General features: G+C 41.5%; 1 protein-coding gene across 1 annotated transcript; it reads left to right on the top strand.

Annotated features, from left to right (window-relative positions):
* Positions 1-6,794: 6,794 nt before the first annotated feature.
* Positions 6,795-10,439, top strand: LOC140005186 (uncharacterized). Its single transcript, XM_072045676.1, has 4 exons — positions 6,795-7,712; positions 7,962-8,132; positions 8,227-9,722; positions 10,433-10,439. The coding sequence occupies exons 1-4, from the start codon at positions 6,795-6,797 to the stop codon at positions 10,437-10,439; spliced, it is 2,592 nt and encodes an 863-aa protein (XP_071901777.1).
* The last annotated feature ends 577 nt before the right edge of the window (positions 10,440-11,016 follow it).

The following is an 11,016-nucleotide window of genomic DNA, read 5'->3' on the forward strand; positions in this document are numbered from 1 at the left end:
CGATGGGTTGCTGATGCCGCTGCTACCATCAGAATCCACCACCACCACCTGCAAACCCTCACCGCAAAAGGCTTGAAAGAAAGCATTGTGAGCTACCCTTTCCCTTTAAATTCAAGTTTCCTTTTAAAAGTTCAGATTTTTGAAGTTTTCTAAGCGTGGATTCCCTGAATCTGTTTCAGATGTCTGTTTTCGTCACTTAGTATCTCGTCTCTTCTGTTTTATGTTCATGCGAAATCTATTTTTTTTTTTTTTGTTTTTGTTTGGTGAAAAACCTAGGAACTAAAAGCTATGTTTTGGAATCTATATGGCCGAAAACTTGTGAACCAAAAGCTGTTAACTTTCGTGTGGTTTTTCCTGTCGTGAATTGAATGTGTATGATTCGTGTGCGATGAGTTGTGTTCTGAATAGCTTAGCAGTCTCATGGTTTGAATTTAGTTGCATATTCCATTAAATGATAGCGTTCATGGCTGTCTTCCTGCACATATGGAAGCTGAAACTGTACAGAAAGGAACCCATGAGTGAGTTCAAGTTGCTGGTTTCATAGCTTTCTTTCGTTTGCATGTTTGAAGCGTCAGAGGCTGGGGTAGGTTGCATGAGATTTTTCGGTTGTCAAAGTTTCTGATTTGCATCCTTGAAGATCTTGTTGCTTGGGTTAAGATTGTGTTGGGTTGAGATAATGTGCATAAAAATCTGTTACAATAATTTCGAAACTCTCGGCTTGTTGCAGCAGTAATGAGTCGGTTTTTGTTCCCTCTCGTTGCATGAAGCTGTGAGTTCCATGTTAGCTGCAACAACCTATTGCAGCTCATGAAGTCTGTAGTTTTGGGAGCCATTGCACGGCAGCCCACTAATTCTACGCATAGATGTGTTACAGCTAAAAGTACAGCAGCTTGCTTGTTTGTCTTGTTGATTGCAGAAATTCTTGCTGCATTTTTTCTTGTGTGAGTGCGTGTTTCTTGTTCTCATTGATGGGATTCTATCGGATGGGATAAAGTGAGTAGTCAGTCACCTTTGGTTAATGATGTTGGAAGATGTGTGTGGGTTTGGTAACTAAATGATGAGTTTGTTTGCAATCTTTCCCTTGTGTTGAGTTGAGCTGCAAAGTTGCAGCAAACGTGTTTTTTTGCTTGTTGACTATTTTGGACTGTTTGAACATTTCTTCAAGACTTGCCTGATTGCCTTTCTAAGTTTTGTTTGAATTGGGATGTGGAATATATGTGTTTTGTTGCTTAAGTCAAGTTTTGAAGTCTAGATGACAAGTTTTGAATCAAAGTTTTCCTTATTTGAATTGAAATGGTAACAGGTTGGTGTTGCAGAAACATAAGCTTCGTAATTTTGCATGAGTTTGCATGAAAAACTTTCCAAATTGCACTTTGCCCCCCCAAGTCTCCCTTTGTTGCACTGTGGCCCAATTATGGGCTAATCTCTTGCAATTAAGTCCTAAGTTGATTGCAATTTGAACCGTTATTTGGCCTTTTATTATTTTTGGGACCTTTGAATGTTCTTAAATGCTTCGATTGGACTCGAATGATTGATTAATGTTTGCAATTGGGTCCTTAGAAGTTCTTCTATCTTAGAAGTTTGGGTCAATAATCTACCTCCTTTGAGATTAAGTATCTTTTGACTACTTTTAAGTCGCAATTAGGGAAGAATTTGGTGGTTTGTTATTACCCATTTTGAAGTTTCTAAGGTGTTCTGAGTTTCCTTTTTGCTTTTTATTCTACTTATCTTTAAAGTGGTGCATTAATCCCTTACTTTGATGGTTTTAGCTCAAGTTATCTCTTTCTTTGGTGACTCTAACCCAAGTTAAGTCTTGTTCACTTTACTAACATCACAAAAGGGGAGGTATAACTTCTTTTATCCATTTTTGTCCCTCCTCTATGTGATCCAACGTGCTAAGTGAGAATTGCATGTCTACTTTGCTTTCCTTGCCTTTCCTTAATTCCTTTCGTTTATTCCATTTACTTTTGCTTTTATGGGGTATGTGTACACCTCTTGGCTTGTAATAGATAGGGTTTGGAGAGCATTTTTATTCATTTTTCCTCTTCCCCATTTGTTTTAGAATGTAATAGGTTCATTAGCTTGGTTGCTAGCTTTTGTTGCTACGTGTTAATTTGCTTTATTAGGCTCTTGCATTTAGTCGAGCATGCTAAGTGTTATGTGCTACGTGTTTATAGGTGATTGGCATGTCTACTTGCTTTCTATAGTCATAGATGAATGTGATGGATGAATGCGTCACCGTGGCTAGTCCAACGCTGGCCATGGTCTTTCCCCTCGAGCTCTCGCAAGTCCAATGCTTGTGAGAGAATTTTAGAAAAGGGCAAGTCCAATGCTAGACCCAATAGGTTGTCCCCTCTCGTTAGTACATACTTGCATGTCTCACTACATTTCATTCATTTTTCTTAGTTTTCTAGCATTTGGCATGCCCCTCCAACCCTTTCCCTTTCATTTTAGGCTTTTTGCATCTCCATGCTAGTTATAGGGTACATTTGCTTGAGAGTTACCCCTTAAATATGGGATATAGACGAGTGTGGCTTTTCTAAGCCTTAGCACGCTTGTATTCCCTCTATCAAAGGGAAAATTAAAATCACAAAGTTAGGAGTCATTCCCGTACCCGACTTGATGCATTCCTCTAGGTTCATACACTCTCATTTTTATCATATCACTTCCTCACTTTCTTCATCCACATTCTCTCACTACTTATATTTTTTCTCAATCCACATGCCATGTTCACACATTTCTCTTCTTTCCCTATCACTTATTTATTTTCTACCTCACAAATTGCACCCAGTTGCACTTATCTGCATTTACTACTATTATACCATATTTTCATCCACTTGCACACAAATACCTTTATTTTCTCAATTGGCACACATGCACTTTTCTTACATTTGCACACATGCACTTTTCTTACATTTGCACACTTGCACTTACATTTGTATTTTTATTTTTATTTTATTTTGCATTCTTCTTACATTTTCACACTTGCACTCATATTTGGGTTTTCATTTGCATTACCCGTGACCTCTATGAGAGTTTTCCTTATTGGCCATCACAATTCATGTGATTGGGACCAAAAGCCTCATAAGAGACATTTTAGATTTAAGATTGCATTTTTTTCATATCCATTAGTCACATCCAACATGCAACACATACTTTGGGTAGAAGAATTAGGAAAAGAAGGGCTAAGTCACGCAACTAGCTTTGGCTAGGGTAAGGGAGTGCCTTAGGCTTTGCCTTTGCCTTCTCCCTTATCAAATGTGACCCCCGATCCCTTTCTTTGGTTCCGTAGACCTAAAAAATTCTTTAAAAAGGGTTTGTTTACTTTTCTTTCCAAAAACAAAATCACTTCTTGGGTGACTTGGTACACCTTAACTCTATACCAAGTGGCGACTCCTTTTCTATCTAAAACCCTTTGTTTGGCCAAACCGTCGCATTTCACAATCCCACGGCCTTTTATTTTTACTTTCACACACGTTCACATACATATCCTACACACTACTTTCACACCTCAAAAAGTGGGGTGCGACAGCTTGGCGACTCCACTGGGGACTCCTAAGTGGGTCCAAGCATTTGATTTAGCCATTCTTTTCCGTTTTCTACCCTTGTTATGCGTAGCATTTGGATATTAGGGTTGCATTTTCCATTTTAGGACCTTTTGCCGCGCGCGCGTATCAAACTACTCCCTCACTCACGTATGTATGATTGGTTGCTTGGATGTATGTATTATTTGTTTTATCTCGCGCATTGCATTGCATTTGGGGGGTGTGTCACCTTTAGAGCCTCGCGTTGGGTCTCAACCCTTTCCTTCAAAATAGGGAACACTTCATACGTGCACGTTTATTTACTGTTATCCCATTTTATTTTTATTTTCGTGGGCTCTTTCCCACACCGCCTTGTAGGATTAGGAATGGTTTCTCTAGGTATGTGGATGGTATGCTCTGCGCCCATAGCAGTACCTAGGGGATCGCTCGAGCCACCGACCGAGGGTCTTGGGATTGACGACCCATTCCCTTAGGTCTGAAGGCTTGGGAACCTTTTTAAACCTTATCGAGTCTAGTTGCATTAGTGAGCCCCAGCCTCATGCATCCATGTTAAAGTTTTCCTAGGTTAGAGTCAGCCTCACCCTTTTTAAGCACATTAGGCACGAGGGAAGGGGTTCCACCCCTTTTACATGCTTTTAGTGTATTTTTTTTCTTAATTGCTCCCAATATGTTATGTGTACTATCAATTGCACTAACCATTTCGTTGTTTTTTTTGCTTGCATTCATGTGCCTTAGCAATAAGAGGCCTCTTTGGCACTCTTTTAGTGACTTACCCGCTAGATAACTCACATGTTTAAATTTCAGTTATTACACTTAATTTTCAATAAGTACATTTCATTTTTAGACCTTTTCCCCCCGATGCATTATTTATGTCCTTTAGGCCATATTTGTTACATATTTACATCGCTTTAATAAATGGCATCATGCATTAAACCTTAGAAGGAACGCCATTTAGGCATTTCCATATTAGGGATGAGCCAATCCTATAATCCCATGGGTACTTAACCCTATGTTTGGGATCTGCACGTTTACTCTTTTTGTAAATGAACCTAAGGGGTAAAATCCCAAGGTAACGGTATCTAAGTGAACTCCCCATCCAGATGACGCAGTGTCGAATGCTCAACCAAGTCCCCCGAGAGTTGAATCAGTGGAAGAATAACCCGTCTTATGAGATTGGAGGGCTATTCCAATATGTGGGGCATCTACCAAGCCTTGTCGACATAATACCCAACGTGTCTGCTATCCAAGCATTGATCAATTATTGGGATCCGGATGCCTCAGTTTTCCGGTTTGGAATGTGCGAACTCACCCCGACACTAGAAGAGTTAGAGGGATTGTTGCAAGTACCGGGAAAAGACAGTCCTATGATATACCCGAGCGGGGGAACGAGAGAGCAGTTCTGCAGATTTTTTGGATTGAGGAACAATAGTTTAGACCAACACCCCGACGCTAGATCTTGTCCACTGAGGTTTTTATATGACCGGTTTGGGGAAAAGGAGTCTTTTGAGCGCCATCAAAGCGATTTCTTTATAACAAGGGGGCAATGGGAAGAGAAGCGTGTGCAAGCTTTTGGTTTGGTTTTGATCAACTTATTGCTATTCCCTCAAAGGCATGGAAAAGTGACATTTGCAACAATCAACATAATCCAAAGTCTTTTTTAGGAATTCGTGGAACGACACCAACTTTGATACCCATTGTCATAGCGGATATCTTCTCAGCCCTTACCAATTGCCAAAGGAAAGGGGGTTTCTTCTATGCTTCAAATTTAATACTTCAAATGTGGATCATGGAACATTTGGCGAAGAGATCACTTAACCCTTTGGGTTCTTGTCTCTTAGTTGAGAATTGGATTGATTCACATCGAGAGAGAGTCAGCCACTACTACCGCGTGATGTCGTCAAGCCAGTTTATTGAGGAGTTCAACAATTTGACACCATAAAAAGTGCAGTGGGTTATAGATTGGACCAAAGTTAGAGACCCAACTTTTAGGACCACTCAACATGACTTCATCCCTCTAGCTGGAGTTAATGGTCTAGTCGCCTAAATTCCACAAAGGGTTATGAGACAGTTTGGATACCCGCAAAGCATTCCTATGGTACAAGGGGTTGAAAATCTCAGATTGGGTACGGTGACCGAGAGTCGAAGTATGGTATTAGAGGCTTGAGGAAATTTGCAAGGTCTTGAGAATTTGCAGTTGGAATTGCTAAACAAGATGGCACCTGCAGTTATGCCTGGGTACAATGAATGGATCAAACAAAAGGTGGAACATGATAGGGCAAGGCAATAATCAGCATCAGCCAGTCCCGAAGAACAAATGGAGAAGCTAAGGAAAGAATTAGAGGAATCTCAAGCCCAGCTTATAATGGCCAACAGAGTTTTAGAAGATACCCAAGTGCAGTTGAGGAGGGAGAAGAAGAAGAATGAGAAACTAGAGGAAGCCATAGACGCCCTTGATAGGATTAGGGAAGGAGCTCGTAAGCTCAGTTTAGGAAGCTCTAGAGAGTCACAAAGTACAAGTCTCTTGAGATATAGGGATTTTGTAAACATGGTTACTAAGACCATTGACGAGGTTGTAAAGAAAGATTGAACTCTTCCACATTTTATGAGAAGCTTTCCATTTCAAAGTTCTAAATTCACTTACAGGTTTGGAAATGGGATTTTACCCCGAAGGCTTGCATCATGCTAGGCCTACCCTTGGCACAAAAAGGACCCCCCCATAGGACATGCATCTGAATTGTTTGAACAATTACTAACTCATATCTTTTTCTTTTTCTCTTTTTTATAAGTTGCAGAAATCTAGTAACGATTGGTTTATCTAAAGATGTCTTTTGCATCCTCAGGTAAAGTTTCAAAATAGCTTATCGGAAAAGTCCCATTATTACGCGATCCCGAAGTAAAGCCCAAAGGAATCGTGTAGACATGAGTACTCAGCCAGAATCGTCTGATAAGACCGCTGTAACTACCCAGCCGGAAGCCACAAGTCCCGGGGTTCAGTTGACTGAATTACTCACCAAATTTGGGAAAATGGCATCTGAAATGGCCGCCCAAAAGATGTTGATCGACGAGCTCATTAGTAGCGGTGTGCAGCCCGAGCCTATACCCACCAAACAACTGGAATCCGAACCATTTGTCATTCCTCCAATTCAAACCACTTTTGAGGGAGTTTTCAACCTGCAGTATACTTATACTCAAAATCCTCCGTTCTATCCTCCCTATGGGCAAGGATTTCAGCCTCAAGGTGGTCCAAACATGCCTCTGGATCCACAAGCTTTTTATCAGACTACCGCAGAGCCTGTTGTGCCAGAGCACACTGTTCAAACCAAGCCAGAAGTGGGAGAGTCGTCTGCCCCGGTGGATATGAAGCTACTTAAGCGGTTGGATCGTTTCGATGAGTTCATCAGGAAAAACCAAGGTTTAAGCAAACAAGGGGTGTTAGACTACGATGATCTGTGCCTGTTTCCAAATGTACAGTTGCCCGTAGGGTTCAAAACCCCGAAATTCAATAAATATGATGGTACAGGCAACCCTAAGACACACTTGCGTTTGTTTGCCAACAAGTTGGGCAAACCAGTGGATGATGAAAACTTGCCATTAAGGTTATTTCCAGAGAGTCTAGAAGGAGACGCCCTCGATTGGTATTCCAACTTAAAGCCAGAGGAGGTGAAGACTTGGCTTGATTTATCCAACGCCTTCATCAGACAATACGAACATAACTGCGAGCTAGCACCGACCAGAACTACTTTGGAAGGCACAAAGAGGCGACCATCTGAAGATCATAAAACATACGCCAAAAGATGGAGAAAGATAGCTGCCAACGTTGAGCCTCCGATGACCGAAGATGAAATTGTTCGCACTTTCATAAAGGCGCATGATCCTCCACACTTTGAAGAAATCTTCCGTATGACCGGATGTTCATTTGCTGCGATTGTGAATAAACTCGAAGAGTATGATGATTTTGTGAGATCCGGAAAAATTGTTAACGTCTCTGCCTTAAAATCACAAGTAGAAGCTTTGCAAGGGCAAGGGAGTAGTGGAAAGAAGCTGCAGTTTAAAAAGAAAGAGGGGGATGCAACTTTTATCTGGAACCAGAACCCTTCACCCAAACTCCGATATCAACACAATCTAACCTACCAACCACATTACCCTTATTATTCAAACCCGCACCATGTATATACTACCAATATCCACCACCCTCAACCTCGCCCAAACTATCCTAACCCACCTTTAGCTCCTTTTCAAATTTCTCAACCAAATCCACCCCAAAACCGACCTCGCCCTCCAAATAACCCAAGATTTCCTCCCCCAAATAGACCTGTTTACAGCCATCCTCAACCTCCTGAACCTTACAACCGAGCCCCTAGCCGTACATTTACCAATTTAGGCAGGCCTCTAGACCAATTGTATGACCAATTGAAGGCCGCGGGGAAAATTGGTATGGTACCCCCTCCTACCTATCCATATGGCATGCCCGCTTGGTATAACCCACAAGCTGTCTGTGCTTATCATTCAGGGGCACCCGGACATTCAACTTTGGATTGCAAGGCTCTTAAGCATAAAGTTCAAGATATGATTGAAGCCGGAGAGATTGTAATCAGGAAAAGGGAGGCACAAGGGCCGAATATAAACAGGAACCCCTTGCCGGAACATACTAATACCATTGGGGTCATTCTGGACGACGCAGATTATGCGGAGCAAGTCCAAAAATTGGCAAGGGGAAGCTGAGGTGTTTAGGGTCACAGACCGACCATTCATAATAGAAGATGAACCGTTTGAGGAGGATAAAAGACCTTTTATTTTGGATCTCACTCCAGCTGAGAGCAAAGCTTTGGAGCCAGTGGTCATCGAATTCCCAGAGCAGGAGCCTGTTTTAAGTTTGCAGCGAGTGCCATGGAACTACGATGAACCTGTCATACAAATTGGAGAAAAGGCAGTTGCCAAAGAAGAGGTGTCAGTGGTCACTAGATCAAGGAGGATTGCAAGTCCGTTTGGAGCTGTCGTTCCAATTCAAACAAACAGCCCCGAGCTGCCCGCTAAACCAACAATTACTGAGAAGGAAGCCTTGGATTTTCTTAAAAGGCTGCAAAGAAGCGAATATAACGTAGTCGAGAAGCTAAGCAAGTCGCCCGCCCAAATATCCATGTTGGATTTGCTTTTTTCTTCGGATATGCATAGGGATGCGTTGCTCAAAGTGTTCACTAAAGCTCAAATCCCTAAGGACATTTCGGTTGCTAATTTCTCACATGTAGTTGGGAATGTATTATCTACAAAGCAAATCACTTTCTTCGATGATGAATTACCAGCAGAAGGCATTGGACATAGCAAAGCTCTGTACATAGCTGTGAGGTGCAACGGGAAAATGTTGCCAAAGGTGTTGATTGACAATGCATCTGCACTTAATATCTGTCCTTGGAGTACTTTGGAAAAGCTAGGGTTGCAAGATATCAAGCTAAGGCCTTCAGGGATCATAGTTAGGGGTTTTGATGGAGCACAAAGAGAACCTATAGGAGAAGTGGATTTAGTAGTCGAGATGAGGCCCGCACAGTTTCAAATAGCCTGCCAAGTTATGCACTTTCCTAGTATTTACAATATTTTACTTGGAAGGCCGTGGATTCATAAGTCCGGGGCTGTGCCTTCTTCATTGCATCAATTGTTGAAATTCATAGTAAATGACAAATTGATAACTATCTTTACCGAGGAGGATTGCCTCGTAATTGCTGATTCTGGGTCCGAAGAAGATGGTAGCCGAAATGCCACAGTGACCCCTCATAGCACAGCTGATATCGTCTCCGTAAGTTGGATAACAAAAGAGGAACGAGCTCTGTCAAAGGCCAGTGTCATGATGGCTAAGGAAATGATCCGCGGAGGATATGAGTTTGACAAAGGGCTGGGACGTGATCTACAAGGAATTCTGAAACCAGTGGAAATTGTGGAGAAAAAGGATTCATTCGGTTTGGGTTTCCGACCAACTGCTAGAGACATCAAAGAAATGAAGGAACGCAAGAAAGCAGAGAAAGAAGGTAGGCAAAAGGACTTTGATATTCCACCACTGCATTATACTTTTCCACGACCAACCGAGGTGATCACGTCAGAGATTAATCTAGTTGACGAAATCGAAACTAGTTTGGCCCAATTGTTCGTTGGGGCAACATTTGAAGACAGTTTCCCAGATGAGGCCGAGTTTCCCGACATCCCTGAAGGATCAATTTCCAATTGGACAGCCGAGTTTCTGCCCATTCAGAAGGAGTTGCGGTAAAACTAAAGGGGTTTGTCATTCATGCGAATTCATGAAAGTACTTCTGCATCTGTAAATAGCTAATGAAAGCATCTTTACCTTTGACTAAAATTTGCACATGTAAATATTGTTTCCGCTTGCTTTCTTTTGTTTTCGCTTTCAATCAAAGGTTTTATGAAAATACACAAGTGGTTCTTGTCATGTTGTTTTGTTTATTCGTTTGTCATATTGCTTATTCATTTGTTTGTTGTATGTTTGTTTGCTTATTATCCCACATTCGTTAATTCTTTCAGATGGCCAAAAATTGAACTATTTGACCCTTTGGATATCACTATTCTGGAATTCAATAATGGCAATCTCTATATCACTCACGACTTGGAGGTCTGGGAATCTGAGCTTCAAAGCGAGAGTGATAATGAGGAGGTATTCGATTCTTTTGCAAAGGACTTTGAACAATATGAGGAGAAACCAAAACCGAACCTGGAAGAAACAGAAAAGGTTAACATTGGCACTAAAGATGAAGTTAAGGAGGTGCAAATTAGTATTCATTTGAATGAGAGGCAGAAAAAGGAGATGCTTGAATTCTTGACTGTGTTCCAGGATGTATTTGCATGGTCCTATGATGATATGACTGGTATTTCAACTGATGTGGTAGTGCATAAGTTGCCCACAGACCCTACTTTTCCACCCGTAAAGCAAAAACCCCGAAAATTCAAACCAGATATGAGCCTCAAAATAAAAGAGCAAATTGAAAAATAGCTCAAAACCAACATTATCATTGTTTCCCATTACTCTATTTGGCTTTCGAATCCAGTCCCTGTTCCAAAAAAGAATGGAGAGGTGCGAGTTTGTGTTGATTATAGAGACCTCAATAAGGCCAATCCTAAAGATGATTTTCCTTTGCCAAATATTCACATTCTCCTGGACAATACCGCTGGGCATGAGATTGAATCTTTTTGTGATTGCTTCGCTGGATACCACCAGATTTTGATGGCAGAAGAGGATAGGGAGAAGACTGCTTTTATCACCCCTTGGGGCACATTTTGCTACCGAGTGATGCCCTTTGGTTTAAAGAATGCCGGAGCTACGTATCAAAGGACCATGACCACCCTATTTCATGATATGATCCACCAGGAGATGGAGGTCTACGTGGATGACATCATAATCAAGTCTAAAAGGGCAGAGAACCATTTGGTTGATTTGAAGAAGCTGTTCGAAAGGTTGCGAAAGTACAATTTG

This window comes from Coffea arabica, chromosome 1c (assembly GCF_036785885.1).
Source record: "Coffea arabica cultivar ET-39 chromosome 1c, Coffea Arabica ET-39 HiFi, whole genome shotgun sequence".
NCBI classification, from domain to species: Eukaryota; Viridiplantae; Streptophyta; class Magnoliopsida; order Gentianales; family Rubiaceae; genus Coffea; species Coffea arabica.

What these genes read in the sequence shown, in the direction of transcription:
- LOC140005186 (XM_072045676.1), top strand. Translation starts at nt 6,795, where the DNA reads ATGCCTCTGGATCCACAAGCTTTTTATCAGACTACCGCAGAGCCTGTT. An exon ending in ATTATTCAAACCCGCACCAT is followed by an intron (nt 7,713 to 7,961) that starts GTATATACTACC and finishes GACCAATTGAAG; the next exon opens with GCCGCGGGGAAAATTGGTAT. An exon ending in TGATTGAAGCCGGAGAGATT is followed by an intron (nt 8,133 to 8,226) that starts GTAATCAGGAAA and finishes TGGACGACGCAG; the next exon opens with ATTATGCGGAGCAAGTCCAA.